The sequence below is a fragment of the Muscardinus avellanarius genome (genome assembly GCF_963383645.1).
Source record: "Muscardinus avellanarius genome assembly, chromosome: 7".
Lineage (NCBI taxonomy): Eukaryota > Metazoa > Chordata > Mammalia > Rodentia > Gliridae > Muscardinus > Muscardinus avellanarius.
The window spans coordinates 1,433,640-1,460,194 of record NC_137793.1 but is presented as its reverse complement, the minus strand read 5'-3'; the positions used below and the strand labels follow the sequence as shown (position 1 = coordinate 1,460,194).

Genomic DNA, 26,555 nt, shown 5'->3' with positions numbered 1-26,555 from the left:
CACACACAGAAAGACTAAAAGCCAGGTTCTCTCCTGAGGAGCTGTGGCTCCCACCACCCAGCTTGTTTAAACAGAGGCTTTTGTTCCTTTTGGGCCTTAAAAGCATTAAACAATATAAAGAGAGGTTTCTGCAGATTCTTTAAGGAGATTCACTGCCTAAATTCACGTTTCATTTTTAGTTGGTATATGGTTATTTTTGAAGTTTTTGGTTCTGTTTGGCTTGGAGTTGGCAGTGCTGGGGACTCACCTTGGGCCCTGGAGCAGGAGGGCAAGTGCTGCGTCTCTGGAGCTGTGGCCTGCCCCAAAGCACCCTTCACGACGCAAAGCTGTCTGCCAAGTTTTGTTGAGACTTACATACTCTGTCCTAAGTAATGAATATAACTTTATGTAGTAAAGTAACAGGTTTTGGGGTTGCTGTGTTACTACTGCTGTTCGTTGATTACTTGGCTTATGTGTAGTATTTTCTATATGAGGAGGAGATATTTTGTTAGATAAACATGGGGTAGTTTAAATATTTGTTATGTTGGACCAGTTTCCATAATATAATAGTTTATGTACATATATGTGGGAAAACTTGATAAACACTCCTCTGACTTTGTTTGTAGGCTTCCTGGCAACACTAGAACAAAAATCGGCTTCATAACATTTGACAGCAGAATTCATTTCTACAGTCTTCAAGAAGGTCTCGCTCAACCACAGATGCTCATCGTCTCAGATATCGAAGGTATGTTATATACTTAAATTTATTGGTCTTAGGAATTTTCTATTTTATCTTATTTTGGTGCTGGGGATTAAACCCAGGGCATTCTATCTCCAAGCTACACCCTAGCCTTATTTTTATTTTGAAACAGGGCCTCACTAGCTTGACGAAGATTCTCACTACTTGCTAAGGTTGTCCTCAAACCGAAGATCCTCCTGTCTCAGCTGAATTTTCAATTTAGAAATATTTCATGACAGCCGAGCGTGGTGGCGCAGGCTTGTAATCCCCGCGCTTGGAAGGCAGACACAGGAGGATCGCGCAGGTTCAAAGCCAGCCGCGCTGGTTTAAGAGACCCTGTTTCCAAATAAAAAATATAAAAATAGGTCTGGGAGTGTAGCCTGGAGGTAGAAGGGGTTCCAGGAACCCCAGTACCACCAAAAAAAAAAAAAAGAAAAGAAAAGAAATATTTCATGACTACCTGGCAAATTAGTATATATTTTTTTTTGGAGTACAGGGAATGGAACCCGGGCATTCTACTTCAGAGCTACACCCCTCAGCCCTATTTGTTATTCTTTATTTTGAAACAGGGTCTCACTAAGTTGCAGAGGGCATCACTAAGTAGCTGAAGCTATCTGCGAACCATGATCCTCCTGTCTCAGCCTCCCAAATGCTGGGGTTACGAGCGTGCGCCACCACGCCTGGCGTATTTTCAAGTCATACTTGATAGAGGATTTGTATCTAGATTACCTAAAGAACGTGTGTGTTAGTAGATAGACAGCCCAATCAGTGAGTGAGTAAAGGGTTTGAATGGCGTTTCTCCATTCGGTCCGCAGCATTCTTGTGGCTGCAGGTGTCGTCCAGTGGGGACGCCTGTTGTAGCTAAGTATCAAGGAGAGTATGAAGAAGTGGAGTCCTCACGCTTCCGGAGGAATGTGAAGTGGTTACAGCCACCCTGGGAAACAGTCTGGCCGTTCCCAAACAGCCAGACAAAAGCCAGGTGCAGTCCAGCTACTCAGGACGCAGAGGCAGAAGGACCGTAGTTCAGGACCGGCTGGGCAAGACCCGGTCTCAAAAGAAAGATGAAGAGCCGGGCGTGGTGGCGCACACTTGGAATCCCCGCGCTTGGGAGGCTGAGACAGGAGGATCGCGCAGGTTCGAAGCCAGCCTCAGCTATTTAGTGAGGCTCTCAGCAACTTAGTGAGACCCTGTTTCCAAATAAAGTGTAAAACAGGTCTGGGAGTGTAGCCTGGAGGTAGAAGGCCCCTGGATTTCATCCCCAGCACCACACAAATGATTAAGAATGAAAATAAAAAGTGAAATTGTTAGCCGGGCATGGTGGCACACACTTGTAATTCCAGCGTTTGGGAGGCTGAGACAGGAGGATTGTGGTTGTGGACAGCCTCAGCTACTTAGTGATGCCCTCTGCAACCCAGTGAAACCCTGTTTCAAAATAAAGAATAAAAAATAGGGTTGGGAGAAGCCAGGTGTGATGGTGCATGCTTGTAATCCCCATGCTTGGGAGGCTGAGACAGGAGGATCACGCCAGCCTCAGCTGGCTTCAGAGACTCTGTTTCCAAATAAAATATAAAATAGGTCTGGGAGTGTATCCCAGAGGTAGAAGGCCTCTATGTTCCATCCCCAGTACCAAAAAAAAGAGGGGGGGGCTGGGAGTATAGATCAGAGGTAGAATGCCCCTGGGTTTCATCCCTAGTAATACAAAATAATAATAATAATAAAATAACAAATTAGGACTGGAGGTATAGCTCAGTTTAGAATGTCCCTGGGTTCAGATTGGGCATGGTAGCTCATACTTATAATCCCCGCGCTTGGGAGGCTGAGACAGGAGGATCGCCCAGGTTCAAAGCCAGCCTCAGCTACTGAGTGAGGCTCTCAGCAACTTAGTGAGACCCTGTTTCCAAATAAAATATAAAAAAGGTCTGGGAGTGTAGCCCGGAGATAGAAAGCCTCTGGGTTCTACCCCCAGTACCACACAAAAAAAATCCCCATAAGAATGTAACGGTTCCATAGTAGCTGATCGTATATGTGATTCCTTTAACAGCACCGGGCATGCGTGTCCTGGGTACCCCCAGTACCACCCCCAGTACCACAAAAAGAAAGAAAGAAAAGAATGTTCCCTGGTTCAACCTCTAGTACTTCCAAAGAGAAGAAGTGAAGCTGGGCGTGGCTGCGCACGCCCGTAACACTAACGCGTGGGGTCGGACGGGAGGGGCACAGGTGCACAGCCAGACTCAGGATCTAGGGAGGCCTCCGCAGTTCACTGAGACCTGTTAACAGTAAAATAAAATAGGACTGGGGCGTGTAGGGGTGTAGCTTGGAGGAAGAATGCCTATGGGTTTGACCCCCTGTGCCAAAACAAACACTTAGCACACCTCCTGGTTCGCTGGATTTTGTAGTGGCAGTAGTGGGAGGGTTGGTGTGGCCTCTTTATGAGAAGCACCGTGTGTCTCTAATGGCAGGTGCGGGGAAGCCATGCTTCTGTAAAGACCCGCTATTCTTGTGTTGTGTGAGCTGCCTTTTAACGCCTAGAATGGGTTTGCCCGCTTTTCAGGGTCAGCCATAAAAAGAAAGCAAAGAACTGTGTGTGGGTGCACACCTGTGATCCCAGCACTTGGGAAGCTGGGGCTGGAGGAGCACAGACTCACGGTCAGGCCAGCCTCAGCCGCTAGGCGAGGCCCTCCGCAACCCAGTGAGGCCCTGTCTCAAATAGGATAAAAGCTGGGCGTGGTGGCACATGCTTGTAATGCCAGCATTCAGGAGGCTGAGACTGAAGGATAGTGGACAGCCTCAGCTACCTAGTGAGCCCCCCTGCAACTCGGTGAACCCCCTGTTTTAAGAAAATAAAAAGACTAAAAAATAAGGCTGGAGGTGTAGCTCAGAGGTAGAATGCCCCTGGATTCCATCCCCAGACCCGCAAAAAAAAAAAAAGAATAAAGCCAGGCATGGTGATGCATGCTTGTAATCCCAGCATTTGGGAAGCTGAGACAGGAGGATCATGGTTCCAGGACAGCCTCAGCTGCTTAGTGAGGCCCTTTTCAACTCAATGAGACCCTGTTTCAAAATAGACAATAAGCAATAGGAAGCCAGGCGTGGTGGCACACACTTGTAAGCCCAGCATTCGGGAGGCTGAGACAGGAGGATTGAGGTTCGCAGCCAGCCTCAGCTACTTAGTGAGGCCCTCCACAACTCAGTGAGACCCTGTCTCAAAATAAAGGAAAAATAGGGCTGGGGGTGTAGCTCAGAGGTTGAATGCTCCTGGGTTCCATCCCCAGACCTGCAAAAAAAAAAAAAAAGTAGGGCTGGGGGTGTAGCTTGGAGGTAGAATGCTCCTGGTTCAATCCCCAGTACTGCAAAAGAGAAGAAAGGGAGGGAGGGAGGGAGGGAGGGAGGGAAGGAAGGAAGGAAGGAAGGAAGGAAGGAAGGAAGGAAGGAAGGAAGGAGAATAAAAAATCAGGCTGGGTTGTAGCTCAGAGATAAAATTCTCCTGGGTTCAGTCCTCAGTACTGCAAGAAAAAGGAAAGAGATAAAGAGCATGCGTGGTGTGCGCACGTAGGAGGGGTCTAAACTGTCCTGCCCTAAGAAGCAGAGCTTACCGGGTGCCACAGGCCGTTTGCCTCACAGGCATCAGACGCGCAGCAGAAAGGCCCAGTGAGTGCCTGGGCCATGTGTGCGCCTCGGCTCGGGGCGGGTAGAGGGCGCAGCGTGGCCCTCCTCAAGGGCCGCCAGGTAACTGCCTCGGGGTCTGGGCTTGGAGCATGTGGGACATACAGAAAGTGACTTTGTTTATCTTTCAGATGTTTTTATACCCATGCCAGAGAACTTATTAGTGAACTTAAATGAAAGTAAAGAGGTAAGCCACATTTTCCTGCTTGACATTTAAGTATTAAATAAGGCATACTTTTGAAATGACCTTTAAGTAAAAATGTGCTTTCTTTGGGGTTTCTAAGCCAGGGGCACTTGTGTGGCTCTAGTCTGAGTTCACTAGGCTCGTTCAGGTGGCACTTTCAGGCCTGCTGCAGCCAGCGGTCTGTGGAGGGAGGAGCAGAGGGCAGGCCAGGACCCGGAGCTGGGAGGAGAGAGGAGCTGCAGGGCCGTGCCCAGCGCCCTTGGCTGTTGTGAGCCACACTGCCATTGGGCCAGCTCAGAACCTGCTCCCTGCCTGTGTGAAGGTGTTGTCTGCGCTGGTCACGCGCACACGCCGCGGGCAACCTCTGAGCCTGCGGGGCGTGCTCGTGCTGGAGCAGTGGTCACTCAGAGCAGGAGTGATCCATTCCCCACGGGTTCTCCTGTGTGTACAGTGCGACCTGTGTAGGCAGTGGGTTTTATTCTGTTTTTCTCTTGTAGTGATCTTACTAGTTGGCAAGTTACTGTCAATCTTAAATTTCATAACATTGAAGAGTTCAACTCACTTTGGAACTTAGAAGAATACAAGCTGCAGGGTGATAAAGGGCGCTCCGTGGCATCCGCGGCCCTCTGGCTTCTGCGAGCGAGCGGGGAGCTTTTGGGTGCGTTCTGGACTCGGAGTCTTGCCAGACTGCGCGTGCGAGACCTGTGAGCTCGCTGGTCGCTAATGTTGACTCGAGGTGGCACTTGTCACCTGACCCAGGTCGTCGTTTACCGTAGCGTGTCTGCAGATTCTCGGACCACTGGGTGGCTGTCTGCTGTGCTCTTTACGGGCTTACTGTGAAAGTGCAAATTGTGACGCTCTGAGTGTTCTTTACTTCTCAAGCTGGTTCAAGAGCTACTGAAAACGCTGCCGCAGATGTTCACGAAGACCCTGGAGACCCAGAGCGCCCTGGGCCCTGCGCTGCAGGCCGCCTTCAAGCTCATGGCCCCAACCGGGGGCCGAATGTCTGTCTTTCAAACGCAGCTGCCAACGCTCGGGGCCGGAGCCCTGAAGCCGCGAGAGGAGCCCAACCAGAGATCGTCCGCTAAGGTCAGAGAGCCTTGTGCCCGAGTGGCCCTCGTGCGCTGCTCTCGGCTTAGACCAGAGGTGTTTTAAACAGGGAGGAGGGAGGCTCGGGAAGAGGCAGAGGGTCTCGCTTTTATGAAGCGGCACAACGCGCTGTTTCGACTTGTTTTTCCAGCTGACCACCCGTGCCTTGTTCTAATATCTTTAGCAGACCGCCAGCCACCCCGCCTGGCCTGGGTGAGAATCTGGGCAGCCAAGAGAACAGACTTTCTAGGGACAAGTGGAATTTGGGCGGCCAGTCGGGCAGTGGTGATTTGGCAGGAATGGCCACGGTGGCGTTCAGGGCTCGTGGCTATAATGCAGAGCGTGAGGCCAGTGCGCTGCAGTGGATGTGTCGCTTCTTGGCTAACGGTGGATTCAAGGAGTTACTTAGCTTCTTTGCTCCTTTGTTTCTCTGTATAAAAGGGAAAATATTGATATTACCTACCACATACGGTTGCGAACAGACTAAATAAATTTTATTTGGAAACAGGGTCTCTTAAGCCAGCGCGGCTGGCTTCGAACCTGCGCGATCCTCCTGTCCCTGCCTCCCAAGCGCGGGGATGACAAGCGTGCCCACCACGCTGGGCCTGAGGTATTTCTTTTTCAAAGTAAAACAGACAATATGCCGATAGACCTACTTTTTTTCTCCAGTACTGGGGGCTGAATCTAGAGGCATCGTACTTCTGAGCTACATCCCCAGCACTGTTTTTTAGTCTGTGTGGGGGTGGGTGGGTACTGTGGGTGGAACCCTGGGGCTTTTCTACCCCCGGGCTACACTCCCAGACCTATTTTTACATTTTCATTTTGGAAACAGGGTCTCTTAAGCCAGCGCGTGGCTGGCTTCGAACCTGCGCGATCCTCCTGTCTCCGCCTCCCAAGCGCAGGGATGACAAGCGTGCGCCACCACGCCCAGCAGTCTTTATTTTTTAAACAGGGTCTCACTAAATTGCAAACGGCCTCACTAAGTAGCTGAGGCTGTCCAGGAACTGCGATCCTTCAGTCTCCGCCTCCTGAATGCTGAGATCACAAGCTTACACCAGCATACCTGGCTAGACCTACTTTTAGGAGACTGAAACAGGAAGATTACAGGTTCAAGACCAGTCTTAGCACCTTAGTGAGACCCTGTTTCAAAATAAAAATAATAAGCTGGGCATGATGGCACACCTTGTAATCCCAGCATTTGGGAGGCTGAGACAGGAGGATCACAGGTTCAAGGACATCCTCAGCTACTATTAAGTGAGGCCCTTTGTAACTCAATGAGACCCTGTTTCAAAATAAAGAATAAAAATAGGGCTGGGAGTATAGTTTCGAGGTAGAATGCCCCTGGGTTCCATCCCCAGTACTGCAAAAAAAAAAAAAAAAAAAAAAAGAGCAGCCTGTAATCCTGGTACTTGGCAGGCTGAGGCAGGAGGATTACAAGTTCAAGGACAATCTCTATAAGGAGTGAGACTCATCAACCTAGACTGTGCTTCAAAATAAAAAAAAAAAACAGGGCTAGGCCGGGCGTGGTGGCGCATCCAGCATTCAGGAGGCTGAGACCGGAGGATCACGGTTCGCGGACAGCCTCAGCTACTTAGTGAGGCCCTCTGCAACTCAGTGAGACCCTGTTTCAAAATAAAGAAGAAAAAATTGGGCAGGGGGTGTAGCTCAGAGGTCGAATGCCCCTGAGTTCCATCCCCAGACCCGCCAAAAAAAAAAAAAAAGAAGAAGCAGCAGCAGGGGTAGGTGTGGCTCAGAGGTAGAATGCCTCTGACTTCAATCCCCAGTACCACACACACAAAAAAAACAGAAATTAATTAAGCCGGGTGTGGTGGCACACACTTGTAACCCCAGCATTCGGGAGGCTGAGACCAGAGGATCGCGGTTCGCGGACAGCCTCAGCTACTTAGTAAGGCCCTCTGCAACTTAGACCCTGTTTCAAAATAAAAAATACAAAGTAGGACAGGGGATGTAGCTCGTAGGTCGAATGTTCCATCTCCAGACCCGCCAAAAAAAATAATGAATTAATTTTTAAAAAGGGCTGGGGGGGGCCGGGCGTGGTGGCGCACGCTTATAATCCCCACGCTTGGGAGGCGGAGGCGGAGACAGGAGGATCGCGCTGGTTTGGAGCCAGTCGGAGCCAGCCTCGCTGGCTTAAGAGACCCTATTTCCAAATTTAAAAATATAAAAAATCGGTCTGGGAGTGTAGCCTGGCGGTAGAAGGGCTTCCACGAACCCCAGTACCACCAAAAAAAAAAAAAAAGGGAAAAAAAGGGCTGGGGGTATAGATCAGTAATAGAACACCCCTGGGTCCAGTCCCCAGTACCACGTAAACAAGTATTGAATTATTATTTATTTATATTTATTTATTTTTTATTTTATTTATTTATTTTTTTTGGTGGTACTAGGTTCCTGGAAACCCTTCTACCTCCGGGCTACACTCCCAGACCTATTTTTATATTTTATTTGGAAACAGGGTCTCTTAAACCAGCAAAGCTGCCTTCGAACCTGCGCGATCCTCCTGTCTCCACCTCCCAAGTGCAGTGATTACACGTAGCTGAGGCTATCCATGAACTGCAGTCCTCCTGTCTCAGCCTCCCAAATGCTGGGATTACAAGTGTGTAACACCATGTCTGGTTTATTTATTTATTGTTTTGTACTGGCATTCTGCATCCAAGCTATACCTCTGGCCCTTTAAAAAAATTCAATACAGCGGGCGTGGTGGTGCTCGCTTGTAATCCCAGCATTCGGGAGGCTGAGACTGGAGGATCACAGTTTACGGACAGCCTCAGCTACTTAGACCCTCTGCAACTTAGTGAGACCCTGTTTCAAATTAAAGAATAAAAAAAAATGGGGCAGGGGTTATAGCTCGGAGGTCAAATTTCCCTGGGTCCCATCCTCAGACCCGCAAAATATATATTAACATTCTTCTTCCCACCACCTTCCTCTCCCTCTTCCTCTCCCTCACTCTTCTTTCTGTGCCAGGTATTGAACCCAAGGCCGCACTCATGCTAGGCCATTGTTCTGCCACTAACCACATCCCTTGCCCTAAAATCTCAGGAAAATCTTTTTTTTTTTTTTTTTTTTTTTTGGTGGTGGTACTGGGGTTCCTGGAAGCCCTTCTACTACTTCCGGGCTACACTCCCAGACCTATTTTTACATTTTCATTTTGGAAACAGGGTCTCCTAAGCCAGCGGCTGGCTTCGAACCTGCGCGATCCTCCTGTCTCTGCCTCCCAAGCGCTGGGATTACAGGCGTGCGCCACCACGCCCGGCTCAGGAAAATCTTAAGCAGCACATGCTTAATGAAAAATCAAATAGTATTACAAAGCAGACGGGTTGTGTAGAATGTCCAGAGATATGTGGGTATATACCTTGGTATATATAGGTGTATCTTTGTATTTGGGGATAATTACTTTTAAAGTCTCTCTTTGTTAGCCGGGTGTGGTGGTGCATACTTGTAATCCCAATACTTGGGAGGCTGAGACAGGAGGATCACAGATTCAAGGCCAGCCTCAGCACCTTAGTGAGGTTCAGAGCAACTTAGTGGGACCCTATTTCCAAATAAAATACAAAATATGTCTGGAAGTGTAGCTTGGAGGTAGAAGACCACTGGGTTCCATCTCCAGTACCAATAACTAACTAACTAACTAACTAACTAAATAAATAAATAAATAAATAAATAAATCTCTCTTTGTAATTTGTTCACAGGAAATACACCTGACACCGTCTACTGACTTCTATAAGAAATTAGCTTTGGACTGCTCTGGTCAGCAGGTAGCTGTGGACTTATTCCTTCTCAGTGGACAGTATTCTGATTTGGCATCTCTGGGTAAGTTCTTCCTAATGACATTTATTTATTTATCCATTTGCTTATTTTTAGTGGACTGGGAATTGAATCCAGGAGCATTTTACCTTTAAGCCACACGCCCCCAGCCCCAACCCTATTTCATTTTTTATTTTGAAGCAGGGTCACACTAAATTGCTAAAGCTGGCCTCAAAACTGTAATCTTCCTGTCTTAGCCTGTTACAGGTGTGTGCTACCACGAACAGCCCTACCGATTTTTTTTTTTAGTGAGTATTAAATAGGACTTTTTGTGGTACTAGGGATGGAACCCAGGGGCTTTCTATCCCTGGGTTACACTCCCAGAGCTATTTTATATTTTATTAGGAAACAGGGGCTCACTAGATTACTGAGAGCCTCACTAAGAGCTGAGGCTGGCTTCGAACCTGCGCGATCCTCCTGTCTCAGCCTCCCAAGTACTTGGGTTACAAGCGTGCGCCACCACTCCAGGCTTGAACCTGGGGGCATTTTATCTCCTGGGTCTCACTAAGTTGTGAGAGCTTCACTAAGCTGATGAAGCTGGCTTCGAACCTGCAATCCTCCTGTCTCAACCTCCGAAGTACTGGGATTACATGCATATATGATTTGGAGGGGGGTACTTAGGATTGAACCCAGGGGTATTTTGCCTCCAGGCTACTCCTAGTCCTATTTTTTTATTTTGAAACAGAGTCTTGCCAGGTTGATGAGAGTCTCACTACTTGCTGAAGCTGTCCTCAAAAGTGTGATCCTTCTGTCTCCGCCTCTCAAGTACTAGGATTATAGATACGCACCACCATGTACCCAGCTTTTTTTTTTTTTTTTTTTTTTTTGTACTAGAAATTGAACCCTGGGCCTTGCATATGCTAAGCAAGTGTTCTACAATTGAGCTGTATCTCTCTTTTCTTTTCCTTTCTCTTCTTTTCTTTTCCTTTCTTTTCTTTTTGCACTACTGAGGATTGAACCCAATTCTACCTCCAAGCTATACTCCTAGCCCTATTTTTATTCTTTATTTTCAAACAGGGTCTCACTGGCTGAGCCTGCCTTGAACCTATGATTCTTCTGTCTCAGCCTCCCAAGTACCAAGATGACAAGCATGTGCCATCACGCCTGATTCCAATCCCCCCCCCTTTTTTTTTGTGGTACTGGGAATGGAACCTACGGGCATTCTACCACCAACCTACACCCTCAGACCCATTCTTATTCTTTATTTTGAAACAAGGTCTCACTGAGTTGCAGAGGGCCTCTATATGTATCTGAGGCTGTCCACGAACCATGATTCTCCAGTTTCAGCCTCCCAAATGCCGGGATTAAGTCAAGCACGCGCCACCACGCCTGGCTTTCTTTTCTTTTCAGTTTTATTCTAAGGGTCTTGCCAGTTTCCTGAAGCTGGCCTTAAACTTGTGTCCTGTATGTAGGATTACGTAGGATTACAGACGTGATGTATTCTAGGTAAAGGACAAAGTTTGGAAGGTGGGTTTTTGTTTTTCTCTTTTGATGGGTCTTGCTATACTGCCCACGTTAGTCTCCTATTTGTGGACGCAGATCATCCTGGCGCCTTAACAGCTAGGGCAGTAGGTGCGTACCACCACACCCAGCCCTTCACTCTAATCTGTTAGAGCCTGTGCTCTAACTTATCAGAAGAAAAATAGAGAAATTCCTATGCTTATATTTAAAGGATGGAATATGTTGCCAGGCGTGGTGCCACACACTTGTAATCCCCGTGCTTGGGAGGCTGAGACAGGAGGATTGCACAGGTTCAAAGCCAGCCTCAGCTAGTAAGGCTCTCAGCAACTTAGTGAGACCCTGTTTCCAAATAAAGTATAAAATAGGTCTGGGAGTACAGCCTGGGAGTAGAAAAGCCCTTGGGTCCCATCCCAGTACTGTAAAAATGAATAAACAAGTTAATAAATTAAATAATGGAATATTCTTTTTGACACCATCTTGAGAATTAGAAAAAAATTAGTGAAATATCTGCAGGTACTGTGGATGAAGGCAGTAGGTACTGGCACCGCGCTAAGGGTGTGTGTGCTCACAGGGTGCATTTCCCGGTACTCGGCGGGGAGCGTCTACTACTACCCCTCCTACCATCACCAGCACAGCCCAGTGCAAGTGGAGAAGCTGCAGCGGGAGCTGCAGAGGTACCTGACTCGCAAGGTCGGCTTCGAGGCCGTCATGAGGATCCGCTGCACCAAAGGTGGGACGATGTGCGCTGTTCGGAGCCAGAGTCGGTCGCGATGTGTGCCGGTCTCTCCCGGCCAGGGAGTGCGCTTGTCTTCACTTAGTCTTCCGGGATTACTCTTCTAGGACCCTTTGCTGACTCTAGGATGGGCTGTTATAAAAATACACAGTTAGAAGAGAAGAAGCCGGGCATGGTGGCGCACACTTGCCATCCCAGCATTCAGGAGGCTGAGACCGGAGGATCGCAGTTTGCGGCCAGCCTCAGCTACTTAGTGAGGCCCTCTGCAACTCTGTGAGACTCTGTTTCAAAATACAGAATAAAAAACAAGACAGGGTATATAGCTCAGAGGTCGAATGTCCCTGGGTTCCATCCCGCAAAAAAAAAAAAAGTAAAAAAAAAAATAAACTCTCACTGTTTTTCATTTCTACCTAGTATTTATTAAAAAGAACAAGTCACAATTTAGTTATTTTCCTGCTAATAGTAATTAATGGTCCTTTTGAACTTTTTCCTGTGGTGCAGGTCTGTTTAAAATATTTTATACATAGAAATGTAGGCTTGGATGAGTATGTCTGCAGCATAAATGTGTTTTATTTTATTATTGTTCTAAGAGCTGAGCTTAGGGCCTCTTACCTCCAAGGACATCTCAGCCTTTCTTACCTTGTTTTGCTTTTGCGGATCTGGGGATGGAACCCAGGGCATTTGACCTGCAAGCTACAGCCCCTACTGTGTGTGTGTGTGTGTGTGTGTGTGTGTGTGTGTGTGTGTGTGTGAGAGAGAGAGAGAGAGAGAGAGAGAGAGAGACAGACAGACAGACAGACAGACAGACAGACTGAGGTTCCTGGAAGCCCTTCCACCTCTGGGCTTCACTCCAGACCTATTTTATATTTTATTTGGAAACAGGGTCTTTTAAGCCAGCGACGCTGGCTTCGAACCTGTGTGATCTTCCTATCTCCACCTCCCAAGTGTGGGGATTACAAGCGTGCACCACCACGCTCGGCTGCCCTATTTTTTTATATTTATTTATTTTTTTTTAATTTATTTATTTTTTTTTTGTGGTACTGGGGTTCCTGGAAGCCCTTCTACCTCCAGTCTACACTCCCAGACCTATTTTTACATTTTTATTTGGAAACGGTCTTCTAAGCCAGCACACAGCTGTCTTCGAACCCGCGCGATCCTCCTGTCTCTGCCTCCCAAGCAAGGGATTACAAGCGTGCCCACCACGCCTGGCTTATTCTTTATTTTGAAACAGGGACTCACTAAATTATGGAGGGCCATGCTAAGTAGCTGAGGCTGTCCGTGAACCGTGCCCCTCCAGTCCCAGCATCCTGGTGTGCCACCGCGCCCAGCTCTCTATCTTTTATTTTGAAGCACGGTCTCGCCAGGTTGCTAGGAGTCTCCCTGAACTGCTGAGGTTGATCTCACACTGCGGCTCTCCTGTCTCAGTCTCCCAAGTACTGAGACTGCAGGTGTGCGCCGCCACATCTGACTTCATTTAAAAATTTGATAGATACTCCCAAATTGTTCTGGGGGGGGGGAGAGTTGTTTTTTTTTTGTGTGTGGCACTGAATTCTTTTTTTTTTTTTTTTTTTTTTTTTGCAGGTCTGGGGATGGGATCCAGGGGCATTTGACTTCTGCTACACTCCCACACTATTTTTTATTCTTTATTTTTGAAACAGGGTCTCACTGAGTTGCAAAGGACCTCACTAAGTAGCTGGGGCTGTCTGCGAACCACAATCTTCCCATCTCAGCCTCCCGAATGTTGGGATTACATGTGTGTGCCACCACACCTGGCTAGGCTAAAACTTTTTACTATTTGATAATTGACTAAGATAAGATGTAAATATACATATCTTGCTATCTAAAAATTATTTTGAAATTTCTTTTCTTCTAGGGCTTTCCATTCATACGTTCCATGGGAACTTCTTTGTTCGGTCAACAGACTTACTGTCTCTGCCCAATGTGAACCCCGATGCTGGGTACGCAGTCCAGATGTCAGTGGAAGAGAGTCTTACTGACACTCAGTTGGTTTCTTTTCAGTCAGCACTCTTGTATACCTCTAGCAAAGGTAAGCTTTTGGTTGCTTTTATTGTAAAAAGAAAGATGAGATCTACCCTCTTTTTAACAGATCTTAAAGCTGGGTATAGTGGCACATATCTGTAATCTTGGTCAGTACTTGGGAGGCTAAGACAGGAGGTTTGCAACCAGCCACAGCGGTTTAGTAAGGCCCTCAGCAACCTAGTGAGACCCTGTTTCAAAATTAAAAAGAAAAATAAGGCTGGGGTATAGTTCAGAGGTACAGTGCTCTGAATTCAATCCCCAGTACCACAAAAATAAAAAAGAAGAATGTTATAGGTCACAGGTTTTGTTTTTGTTGTTGTTTGTGGCACTGGGCATGGAACTCATGGGCTTTTCTACCTCTGGGCTCTACTCCCAGACCTATTTTGTACTTTATTTGGAAACAGGGTCTCACTAAGTTGCTGAGAGCCTCACTCAATAGCTGAGGCTGTCTTCGAACCTGCGCATTCCTCCTATCTCAGCCTCCCAAGCACTAGGATTACAAGCGGGCACCACCACGCCCAGCTGAGGTCACAGTGTTTTTTAAAGAAGTAAGAACTTTACCTCTGCTTCCTGTATGACCCTACTTGTTTCTGAATTGAAAAGAAGCAAGCTGCTAGGGTTGATGGCACACGTTTTTGTAATCCCAGCACTTGGGAGGCTGAGACAGGAGGATGCCGCAAAATCAAAGCCAATCTCAGCTGCTTAGGCTCTGAGCAAATTAGTAAGACCCTGTTTCCAAATAAAATATAAAATAGGTTTGCGAGCTGGGCGTGATGGTGCACATTTGTAATCCCCGCGCTTGGGAGGCTGAGACAGGAGGATCGCACAAGGTTCGAAGCCAGCCTCAGCTGCTTAGTGAGGCTCTCAGCAACTTAGTGAGACCCTGTTTCCAAATAAAATATAAAAAAGGTCTGGGAGTATAGCCCGGAGGTAGAAAGCCTCTGGGTTCCATCCCCAGTACCACCAATAAATAAATAAATAAATAAATAAATAAATAAATAAATAGGTTTGCGAATGTAGTCCAGAGGCAAAAGGCCCTCTGGGTCCATTCCCAGTACCACCAAAAAAAAAAAAAAAAAAAGCAGCAGCAGCAACTTGCAGGTCACCTTGTTGCAGCCAGGGCTCACTGCTGTGTTTTCCCTAAGGTGAAAGAAGGATCCGTGTCCACACCCTGTGCTTGCCAGTAGCTTCAACTCTGAACGAAGTCTTTCTTGGGGCTGATGTTCAAGCAATTTCAGGGCTGTTGGCCAATATGGGTAAGAGTTGTTATCACTTGTAAATATTTTGCAGCAGGGCGTGGTGGGCACGCTTATAATCCGAGCATTCAGGAGGCTGTGACTGGAGAATCACGGTTCGTGGACAGCCTCAGCTACTTAGTGAGGCCCTCTGCAACTCAGTGAGACCGGGTTTCAAAATAAAGAATAAAAAAATACATAGGTCAGGGGGTGTAGCTCGGAGGTCGAATGCCCCTGAGTTCCATCCCCAGTACCTCTAGATAGATAGATAGATAGATAGATAGATAGATAGATAGATAGATTATATATAGATAGGGCGGGCTTGGGGGTATAGCTTAGAGGTAAAATGAATGTCCTTCGGTTCCATCCCGTTACTTATACACGCACGCACGCACACACGCATGTAGCTGGGTGTCAAGGTGCACACATATAATCTCAATACGTGGGAAGCCAATTCAGGTGGATCAGAAGTTTGAGACCAGCCTCAGAAATTTAGCAACACCATTAACAACTTAACAGAATCTTGTTTCAAAATAAAAAGGGTTGGGATGTAGCTGGAAATCAAACATCTCTGGGCTTAATCCTAAGTGCAAAACAAAAAAATAAGTAAATGACTGGGGATGTAGCTTCCTGATACCATGGGCCTGGTCAGACCTCGGTACTGGGGGAGGAGAGGGGCTACTTAAACATTGTGACCTAAAAGCCAGGCAGGGTGGCACACGCTTGTAATCCCAGCCCTTGGGAGGCTGAGACAGGAGGATCGCACAGGTTCCAAGCCAGCCTCAGCTGCTTAGTGAGGCTCTCAGCAACTTAGTGAGACCCTGTTTCCAAATAAAAATATAAAATAGGTTCTGGGAGTATAGCCCAGAAATAGAGAGCCCTTAGGTTCTACCCCCAGTACCACCAAAAAAACAAACCACAAAAAAACATTGTGACCTAAGAAGTTAGAGGATTGTTGTTTGTATTTAAGTAGTGTGAGGGTGGGTTACAGGGGTGCTCTACCACTGAACTACACCCCCAGCCTCTTATTTTTTTATTTTGAGACAGCATCTCACCAAGGAGTCAGTGCTGGCCTTGAACCTGCAGTCCTCCTGTCTCAGCCTCTCTATACTAGGATTATAAGCATGAACCATCATGCCTGGCTGAATTTTGCTTTTGTATTTGTTTTTCTGGAGTGGGTTCATTGGTTGGTTGGTTGATAGATACTGGAGGTTGAACCCAGGGCATCTACGTCCATACTGCACCCCCAGCCCTATTTTATCTTTTATTTTGAAACAAGGTTCTCCCTAAGTTGCAGAGGACCTTGCCAAGTTGCTGAGGCTGGCCACAAACCCATGATCCTCCTGTGATAGCCTTCCACGTACTGGAGTTACAAACACGTGCCACCGTGCAGATATATAGAGAGATATAAACAGAGTGGTGTAATTTATTGTGAAACTCTTAACTCAAGAGATCTTTCCATAAGTGTAAAATAGAAACCCTCTGAACTTACTTAATTGCTGTTTTTTTTCTGAGCGATATATAAATTAAATGGCAGATTAAAAGCACTGGCATCTTGAGCCACGTGTGGTGATGCGCACCTGTAATTCCAGGACTTGGGAGGCTAAAATAGGAGGATTGCAGGTTCAAGGCCAGCCTCAGCAACCTAACAAGACCGTTTGAAAAACAAATAATAGCTGGGCGTGGTGGCGCATGCTTATGATCCCAGCCAAGCACTTGGGAGGCTGAGACAGGAGGTTCGCACAGGTTCGAAGCCAGCCTCAGCTAGTGAGGCTCTCAGCAACTTAGTGAGACCCTGTTTCCAAATAAAGTATAAAATAGGTCTGGGAGTGCAGCCCAAAGTAGAAGGCCCCTGGGTTCCACCCCCAGTACCAAAGGGCTGGGGGTGAAGCTCGGAGGTAGACCCCGCAAAAATTACCCAGCTGTGAGCATCTTAGACTCCCGGGGCCCAGACGGGCAGGCGCAGGTCCGTGGCCTCGCACACCCACTCTCGGGGGAGGGAGGCAGCGGCTGGTGGAGTTAGCGACTTGGGGTCTCCTCCGCCACCCTCCCGCTGCCACAGCACTGACCTGCCTCATCTCTTGCCCGGCCGCCGCCCCCAGCCGTGGACAGGTCCGTGACGGCCAGCCTGAGCGATGCGCGGGACGCGCTGGTGAACGCCGTGGTCGACTCGCTGTCGGCGTTCCGCTCGGCGGTGCTCGGCAGCCCGCAGCCCGGCCTCGTGGTGCCCTCCTCCTTGAAGCTCTTCCCGCTCTTCGTGCTGGCCCTCCTGAAGCAGGTGAGCTGGGGCCAGAGGCGGGCCAGGGGTCAGGGTGGGTGAGTCACCAGGGATGCGTGGGTACTTGCGGGCGTGCTTGTCAGTCAGTGGCCCCCTCGCCCACAGTGGAGACCGCGCGTCGCTTTGCCGCAGAAGTACATGCACTGGCATGATCCCTTGGTCCTGGGGTCATGCTGGGCGTTCTGCCTCTGAGGCACACCATCTGCTTCTTCTCTGTTTGTACTAAGGATTTGGGTAGTAGGGTATTCCACCTGTGAGCTATGCCCCCAGCCTCCATCTTTTCTTTTCTCTATACTGGGGAAGGAACCCACGAGCATTCTATCTCCGAACTACACCCCCAGCCCTATTTTTTATTCTTTATTTTGAAACAAGGCCTCACTGAGTTGCAAAGGGCCTCACTAAGTAGTAGCTGAGGCTGTCCATGAACTGCGAACCTCCTGTCTCAGCCTCCCGAATGCTGGGATTACAGGCTTGTGCCATCATGCCCAGCTCTAAATATTTACTTCTTTTTTTCTTTTTTTTTTTCTTTTTTTTTTTTTTCATGGTACTGGGGTTCCTGGGAGCCCTTCTATCTCCGGGCTACACTCCCAGACCTATTTTATATAATTTTTTATTTGGAAACAGGGTCTCTTAAACCAGCGCGGCTGGCTTTGAACCTGCATGATCCTCCTGTCTCCGCCTCCCAAGCACGTGGATTACAAGCGTGTGCCACCACGCCGGCTAAATATTTAAATTTTAACACTCAAAATCTGAACTAACCGGGTGTGGTGGCTCACTCTTGTAATCCCAGCACTTGGGAGGCTGAGACAGGAGGATCGCACAGGTTCAAAGCCAGCCTCAGCTACTTAGTGAGACCCTGTTTCCAAATCAAACATAAAATAGGTCTGAGAGTGTACCCTGGAGGTAGAAAAGCCCCTGGGTTCCACCCCCAGTACCACAAAAAAAAAATCTGAACTCTGCCTGTAATCTCAGTACTTGGGAAGCTGAGACAGGAGGATTGCAGGTTCCAAGCCAACATCACCAACTCAGCAGGACTCTGTCTCAAAACAAAATAGGGCTGGAAGGTATAGCTTGAAGGTAGAATGCCCCTTGGTTCAATCCTTAGTATCACAAAAAATAAAACAGGTATGGGGATGTAGCTCAGTGATGCAGTGCCCGAGCTCAATCCCTAGTACATAAACAAAGAAAGTAAATCCTCCTAAGTAAGGAGGACCTCAAGTTTGAGGCAAGCCTCAACAACTTCGTGAGACCCTGTTTCCAGTAAAAGTTTTAAGTGCTCAGTCGTAAAGCATCACAGGTTCAGTCCTCATACCAGCATAAGAAATGATTAAGACTCCCTGTGCTGTGGGCAAAGCCCCTGAAGCTCTGCTGGGTGATGGTGAGGTGAGGTGCCCCGGGGGAGGAGAGGTGGGGTGAGGTGCTCCCCATAGAGGAGGGTGAGCTGCCCCGGGGGAGGAGAGGTGGGGTGAGGTGCTCCCCATAGAGGAGGGTGAGCTGCCCCGGGGGAGGAGAGGTGGGGTGAGGTGCTCCCCATAGAGGAGGGTGAGCTGCCCCGGGGGAGGAGAGGTGGGGTGAGGTGCTCCCCATAGAGCAGGGTGAGCTGCCCCGGGGGAGGAGAGGTGGGGTGAGGTGCTCCCCATAGAGGAGGGTGAGCTGCCCCGGGGGAGGTGAGGTGGGGTGAGGTGCTCCCCATAGAGGAGGGTGAGCTGCCCCGGGGGAGGTGAGGTGCTCCCCATAGAGCAGGGTGAGCTGCCCCGGGGGAGGAGAGGGGAGGAGAGGGGAGCAGTGGGGAGGTGGGTGCTCCTGTGGAGGCCTGAAGGAGACGAGGCCCTGAGCATCTCAGGACACGGTGCCTGCAGCCAGGATAGGAGCAGTGCAGTAAACGTGCTCACTCCGTCTGAAGATGCTTTTCCAACAGACACTGACGAAGGCCTGTGCTTTTTCCCTGTCTTCCTGGGGCCCGGAATGGGTTTTGTTACAGAAGTCGTTCCAGATGGGGACCAGCGCACGCCTGGACGAGCGCGTCTTCGCCATGTGTCAGGTGAAGAGCCAGCCCTTGGCCCACCTGATGCTCACGGTGCACCCCAGCTTGTACAGAGTCGACAATCTGTCGGATGAGGTGAGGACGGCTGCTGGGACAGGGAGGCTCGGGTGCCGCCCACCTCACGGCCCGCCTTTGCGAGGTCTGGGCAACGAGCTCGCTAGGAAGGCTGCTCAGCCCAGTGTAGGTAACGAGCTCGCTAGGAAGGCTGCTCAACCCAGTGTATTTACTGCCTTGGGTTTCAAACCTGAGGGCCGCTGGAGCAGAGCTGGGATTGAGGGAGGGCGGGTTCCTCTGCGGCCCAGAGGCCTATTTCGTCCAGACTGATCTGGAACAAGGTCCTGGGAGTGAGACACATCTGCACACCCCGTCGCTGTCCAGCCTGACTGTCCTTCAACTAAAGGAAAGCTACCTAGCCACGTTGTAATGTTTTTGGGGTGTGTCTGTGTTACCAGGGATTGAACCCAGGGACATTCGACCTCCAGCTGTACCCCCAGCCCTTTATATTTCTTGTTTTTGAGACAGGATCTCACTCATTTAACGAGTCTCACTACTTGCTGAGGCTGTCCTCTAACATGCGATATTCCTGTCTTGGCCTCCCACGTACTGGGTTACAAGTGTGCTCCACCAGGCCCAGCTTAGAGCATATATTTTACTTATTTTTAAATGTGAATCACGCCTATTATTTGGTTTGTGGGACATAATATACCGAGCAGTGTGGCAGATTCAGCCCTTGTCTTGGTTCCTGCCCGTCAGGAACACATTGTAATGACTTTATAGATTCATTAACAAATCTCCTATTACTGGACATATGCACTCTTTCCAGTTTTAACATACGCACCTACATACCGTCAACATCCTAGACTATATCCTTTGGAGGTCTGTATTTGCTTCCACTCTTGAAGAAGTATAATCAATTGCCTACTTTAGGTTGTTAAATTTATTTTTGGAAGCCTGGCGTGGTGGCACATGCTTGTAATCCCAGCATTTGGGAGGCTGAGACAGGATCACGGTTCGCAGACAGCCTCAGCTACTTAGTGGCCCTTTGAAAATACCTGAAACCCTGTTTCAAAATAAAGAATAAAGCCGGGCATGGTGGTGCGCGCTTTTAATCCCCGTGCTTGGGAGGCCGAGACAGGAGGATCGCGCAGGTTTGAAGCCAGCCTCAGCTGACTTAAGAGACCCTGTTTCCAAATAAAATATAAAATAGGTCTGGGAGTATAGCCCGGAGGCAGAAGGCCCCTGGGTTCCATCCCCAGTACCACCAAAAAAATAAAATTATATTAAAGAATAATAGCTGAGCATGGTGGCGCATGCTTGTAATCCCAGCATTCGGGAGGCTGAGACTGGAGGATCGCGGTTCACGGACAGCCTCAGCTACTTAGTGAGGCCTTTCACAACTTAGTGAGACGCTGTTTCAAAATAAAGAATAAAAAATTGGGCAGGGGTTGTAGCTCAGAGGTCAAATGCCTCTGGATTCCATCCCAGATCTGCAAAAAATAAATAAATGAATGAATAAAAAATAGAGCTAGGGGTGTAGCTCAAAAGTAGAATGCCCCTGGGTTTCGTCCCCAGTATGGGAAATAGTAATTAATTAAAAAGATAGAGTTGAAGCCGGGTGTGATGGCACACGCTTGTAATCGCAGCTTTTGGGAGTCTGAGACAGGAGGATCGTGGTTCACGGACAGCCTCAGATACTTAGTGAGACCCTCTGCAACTTAGTGAGACCCTGTTTGAAAATAAAGAATAAAAAATAGGGCTGGGGTGGAGCTCAGAAGTCGAATGCCCCTGGGTATCATCCTCAGACCCAAAAAAAGAAAAAAGTGCATTAAGCTTTCTTGGGATTCACAGTGGCCTCGCCCGGATACGTGGTACTTGGTAACTAGTTCTTCACACTTAGTTGGGGTTGGCTGTGGCTCCCTCAGTAGATCTAAACCTGACTTTCTGGCTGACTCCCCAGGGAGCACTGAACGTCAACGACAGGGCCGTCCCGCAGCCGCCGATCCTGCAGCTCTCGGTGGAGAAGCTGAGCAGGGAGGGGGCCTTCCTGCTGGACGCGGGCACCGTGAGTAGCCAGGCCGCCCCGCCCCGCGCTCCCTGCCGTGTGCCCCTTGGGGTGGGGTGTGAGCGCTCCCTCTGCTCCCGGAAAGCGCTCCGACTGAGCGGCCGCCCTCACACTCCGCTCTCCCCCTCCCAGGTGCTGATGCTTTGGGTCGGAAAAAACTGTGCCCAGACTTTTCTCAGCCAAGTTCTGGGAGTTCAAAACTATGCATCGATTCCACAGACTATGGTAAGACTCTTTGACATTAGGGATGTTAGAAGACTTAAAGGGTGTTTCAAAGGTGGCAAATATATGACTGTCCATTTTGAAATCAGAAATGAGCACTGTGAAGCCAGAGGTGGGCACGCTTGTAATCCCAGCATTCGGGAGGCTGAGACCAGAGGATCGCGGCGCGGGCAGTCTCAGCTACTTAGTGAGGCCTCTGCAACTCAGTGAGACCGGGTTTCAAAATAAAGAATAAAAAATAGGGCAGAGGGTTTAGCTCGGAGGTCGAATGCCCCTGGGATCCATCCACAGACCCACAAAAGAGAGAAAAAAAGATCCTCCTGCCTCAGCCTCCCAAGTAGGTGGGGTAACAGGTGTGCAGCACCCGCCTGACAGGTGTTAAAGTATGAGGAGTCCTGTGGCTGCACGGTAGATCTGTCATCAGAGCACACTGGGACTGTTGCCTTGTTTAACAGACAGACCTTCCTGAGCTCGACACACCAGAGTCTGCCAGGACAGTAGCTTTCATCTCCTGGCTCAGAGAGCAGAGGCCGTTTTTCCCCATTCTCTACGTAATAAGGTAAGTCACACTTCTCCTTTGGAAAACAGTTGATTTGGCCTTGCAAAGACCTGTTTTGAATTATAGATACATGTGACCTGATGCTTCAGCAAAACTAGGAAAATAACTCTTCAGTAAATAGCACTCATTTGTACTTTATGACAATTATTAGAATTAATAAGCATATTGGTGAGCTTGTTAGTAAAGAGCCGGACCTGTCACCTAGTCCTAGGATGAACTTCCTGCAGTTTATATGCTCAGCTGAATGTTTTCAGAAAACGCCTCTGGTAGAAGTGTCCGTGGTGCATGACGCTGTGGTAGTTATCACGGTTCAAGTCAAACGCGATGTTTACTGTTCCATTCGTGCTTCTGTTCCTGAGGGATGAGAGTCCGATGAAGGCGAGCTTCCTTCAGAGCATGGTGGAGGACAGGACGGAGTCCGCTCTGTCCTATTACGAGTTCCTCCTGCACATACAGCAGCAAGTGAGCACGTGAGCGGGAGAAGCGCTCGGAGGAGGCCGGCCGCCGCCTGCCCGGCAGCGCGGGAGCTACCAACACTTCAGCCAGCTAGCAAGGAAGGCCCGGCGCCAGGCTGACGCCGACGCCGAGCGCCGCCCTGGAGGCCTGTGATGGCGCCTTTCCCTTTGCTGCCAATTATGTTTGAGTCGTTGGGAATCAAAGTAAGAAAAGACAATATTACAGAGACAAAGTACACTTTGTAAAATAAAGACTTCTGTGCTCCTCATGTATATTTCTCATTTTTATTTTCCTGACTTTTGGCTGCTACATTTAAAACCTCACAAGACTCAAGTGTTGCAGGGAAGTTACAATCCATTGATAATACTCTTTTTAAAATCAGAACATTCAGCCAGCCACGGTGGTGCACGCCTATACTCCCAGGAGCTGGGAGGCTGACGGGAGGATCACAGGTGCAAAACCAGCCTTAGCAACTTAGCAAGACCCTGTTTCGAAATAAAAATAAAATAGTGCTGGAGATGTAGCTCAGAGGTAGAATGCTCCTGGGTTCAATCCCCAGACACACACACACACACACACACACACACACACACACACACACACACACGGAAAATCCAAAAGTAAATAGAATGTAGAAGAACTAGAATCCATTCCCCATACAGGTTTTATTTTCCTTTTTTAAGGAGGAAAAAGGATCATTGTGTTAACTAAAACTAGAGCACACTAACTCGTGTCCCGTCTAGCTTGAGAAGAAGTGACGCAATGCCTTCAAGCTTTAAAGCCTGTCAGTATTCTTTATACTTGAAGAACAAAGCCACTCTGCGCTGGACTGAGCTGTCAGCAGAGGTTTTCTGACTTGGCTGCAGACAACGCGGACGTGCTGTCTTCACTGGGAAGAATTTGCCCGCCTCCTCCGTTGCGGGGCGGCAGCACGGCGATGAGAAATTCAGTTGCCTGGATCGTGTCCTCGGGTTTCCGCTCAGTCCGGGTCCACTTGTGATCCAGAAGGAAAGTGCTGTTTTGATGCCGTGCGGATGAACAAAAGAACTTCGCTTCCAGGATGCCGCGCCGGGCTTCCTAAAGAGTAGTGACGGGATGGGAGGCCACCCGGCGGGCGCCCTGCTGGGCGGTGGACCGCGGCGGGTGACTTGGTGGAGGTGGACCCGCGGCCGTACGTCAGGCTGACGGGAAGCTGGGTCCAAGCCTGCTGCGGAGACTACTCGCTTCCATTCAGCCAGGGGAGTAGAGTCAAAACTATCAAGTTTTGTTTACAAACAGGTACTTACACATCCGTATATTTACAGTGCTGTGGTATCTAAGCGCGTCGGGCTCTGCTTTCACATCCATCTCGTCTTGTATGCATTTCTTAAAGATGCGCATGTGTACTACTTGATGAGAAGATTTTTGTTTTAATAGGTTAGAAAATTAGGAAATGTGTTTACAATCTCAGCAGTGAAGGGGTAACTTTCAGGTTTCCACCCGTATGGGTGGGCTTCCAGCGGGCGTCGGGGGCGTGTGGCCCTCGTAAGCAGGGTCAGCCCCGTATCCACTGTGCACCTGGCGCGCCGGAGTGCAAGTTTTCTTGAAAGCTGCTTTGTTGATCAGGAAGCAATTTTCAAATTATAGCAAATGAAAATAAATCTGTATTTTCCCCTCTTTTTAAGAAATAGTCATTGCATACGCTGTTTCTTACATGAACTAAAATTTCCTTCATGATGCAGTTTTCATTGCTGACCTTGGTAGGTCCTTTCTCAGTAGTAGTGAAGAAGCTTCAGAGGGAAATGCTTGTGCTTCTGGGGTCATCTTTCTGTGCCTCGCTATGTCCCTGAGCGGGTAAGACTCCTTATTACCACGTGATTCATTAGTCCTTTTCACAAACTTACTTTGAAAAATTATTTTAGATACTGTGTAACGTGCAATCCAAGAATAATTTTATAGCAAGTCCTAAAAATATAAGTTTGGTTAGGAATCACAACATTTGTTCTCTACAGTGAGAGAATGAATGAACCTTTGGAGGATATTGATATAAAACAGTTATTTTTTTCAATATCAAATGTGTTTTTTAGTTTGATTTTTTTCCGGAAATATCATCTTGTATTACTTTTTGACGTAAAGCAACTAATATTCACACTAAGCCGTATTTTTTTATCGTAGTTGTAAGTTATGAAAGATCCTTGAATTTTCTACACATCTACAACTACTAGTCACAGACGAGGGCAGTCTTGGCCTGTAAGTCTGAGCACGGCGTTCTACCATGAAAAGCACTCTATTTTTCTAATTTCTAGAGTTTTTTAAATGACATTTCTGTAAGTCTGACATATTAATATTCACTCAAGCAGTACCATATATTTTAGTTTGCATATGTTTTATTGTTTTTAATTTAATGTAATATATTGAGTCCTATAGACTGTTTTGCAATAATTAGAATAAGTGATTTATTTCTTCTAATCAAAGATTCATAACAGCTATCTATTATCTAGGGGACCACCAAATGTGATTTCAAGATTTTAACTATTACAGAGATAATCCTTATATAGAACGTTAATTTTGTAAAGTAGTGTATAATACTGTGACATTCAGTCCTTGTCCTCAGATTCAGCTACGTATTGCTCTTCAATGTGCTGTCAGCTCTTGCTTCTCTGAAATGTTAGAGACAAGATTCGTCTTCCTTTTTACAGTTTGTGATTTTCACTGTTTTATTCCTGTAAAAAGCAGTCATTTGTAACCCATGCAAACAATCGTTGGATCTGTGCTAACTTATCAGTGTGGCTATTCAATAAAGTTCACTGAAAGAGCTTTCGTACAGTGGCTGCTGATTTAAGGTTGACAGGAAGCCGGCGTGATGGTGCACGCTGGTAATCCAGCTTAGGAGACTGAGGCAGGAGGGAGACCAGCCTCGATACCTTGGCAGGACTCTTAGCAAGACTGTTTCAAAACAAGGCAGGGGTAGAGTGTCACTGGGCTCAACCCCAGCATGACACACACAGAGAAATAGATGGATTAAAAAACAGTGATGAGCCTGGCGTGGTGGGCGCTTGTGATCCTCGTACTGGGGAGGCCGAGCCGGGAGGGTCCGCGCTTTCGGCCAGCCTCAGCTACTTGGTGAGGCCCTTCACAGTTTAGCGAGACCCTGTTTCAAAATGAAGAATAAAAAAAATTAGGCTGGGGGTGTAGTTTAGAGGTAGAATGCCCCTGGGTTCAATCCCAGCACCACAAAAATAAATAAGCAGTGACTGGAAGCGACTTGCCAAGCACTACCTCCTACATGGCGTGTCAGGTTGAGTCGGGAGGACCATTGCTGAAGAAGCTTAGATCTAGGTAAAGCCAGGCGTGGGGCTCACGCCGTCATCCCAGTACTTAGGAGGCTGAGACGGGAGGGCCGCAGGTTGGACGCAGCCTCAGCAAGTCGTGAGACTCAGCCACCTAGCGAGACCCTGTTTCCAAATAAGACATAAAACCGGTCTGGGAGTGTAGCCCTGAAGTAGAGGGCCTCTGGCTTCCACCCCAATCACCCCCTTAAAAAAATCTAGATATGTATCTTGGGAAGCATAGACTTAAGTTCTTTTCTTCTTTTTTTATTTTCCTTTTTCTTTTTTTCTTTTTTCTTTTTTTTTATGTGTGTGTGTGTGTGCACACGCGTGTGCTGGAGATTGGGCCCAGGGGCCTTCTATCTCTGAGCTACATCCAGCCCTTTTTATTCGGAAACAGGTTCTCCCTAAACGAGCACACACTGGCCTTGAACCTGCCCCTCTGCTCTCAGCCTCCCCTGCTAGGACCCCGGCTGCGCCACCACTTCCACACAGCCTGCTTCCTGTGCGAGGCTGCGAGGGCGGCTGGGTCTGAAATCGCAGCTTGAGGCTACTTTTCCTGGATGTTGTCAGCACACTGTCTTCTGGCCCATCCTGAAAAGAAAATGACACCTGTGAGGCCAGCTTTTCATCTGAAGGTGATGTGAGCTTTTAAGAGTTCTCTTTTAGCCTTTTTAATAC

The 26,555-nt window shown here is 48.1% G+C and overlaps 1 protein-coding gene across 1 annotated transcript in view; it reads left to right on the top strand.

Annotated features, from left to right (window-relative positions):
* The window catches only part of SEC24A (SEC24 homolog A, COPII coat complex component), a gene marked incomplete at both ends in the record, with an annotated part of 56,805 nt that extends 34,221 nt beyond the window's left edge, over positions 1-22,584 (top strand). Inside the window, 13 exons of the mRNA XM_080699353.1 lie at positions 606-724; positions 4,513-4,568; positions 5,448-5,654; positions 9,362-9,482; positions 11,509-11,667; positions 13,544-13,717; positions 14,856-14,966; positions 17,048-17,223; positions 19,205-19,342; positions 21,225-21,329; positions 21,462-21,554; positions 22,007-22,110; positions 22,470-22,584. Of these exons, the coding sequence (XP_080555479.1) occupies positions 606-724; positions 4,513-4,568; positions 5,448-5,654; positions 9,362-9,482; positions 11,509-11,667; positions 13,544-13,717; positions 14,856-14,966; positions 17,048-17,223; positions 19,205-19,342; positions 21,225-21,329; positions 21,462-21,554; positions 22,007-22,110; positions 22,470-22,584 (1,678 nt within the window). The remainder of the gene's footprint in view (positions 1-605; positions 725-4,512; positions 4,569-5,447; positions 5,655-9,361; positions 9,483-11,508; positions 11,668-13,543; positions 13,718-14,855; positions 14,967-17,047; positions 17,224-19,204; positions 19,343-21,224; positions 21,330-21,461; positions 21,555-22,006; positions 22,111-22,469) is intronic.
* Positions 22,585-26,555: the final 3,971 nt, after the last annotated feature.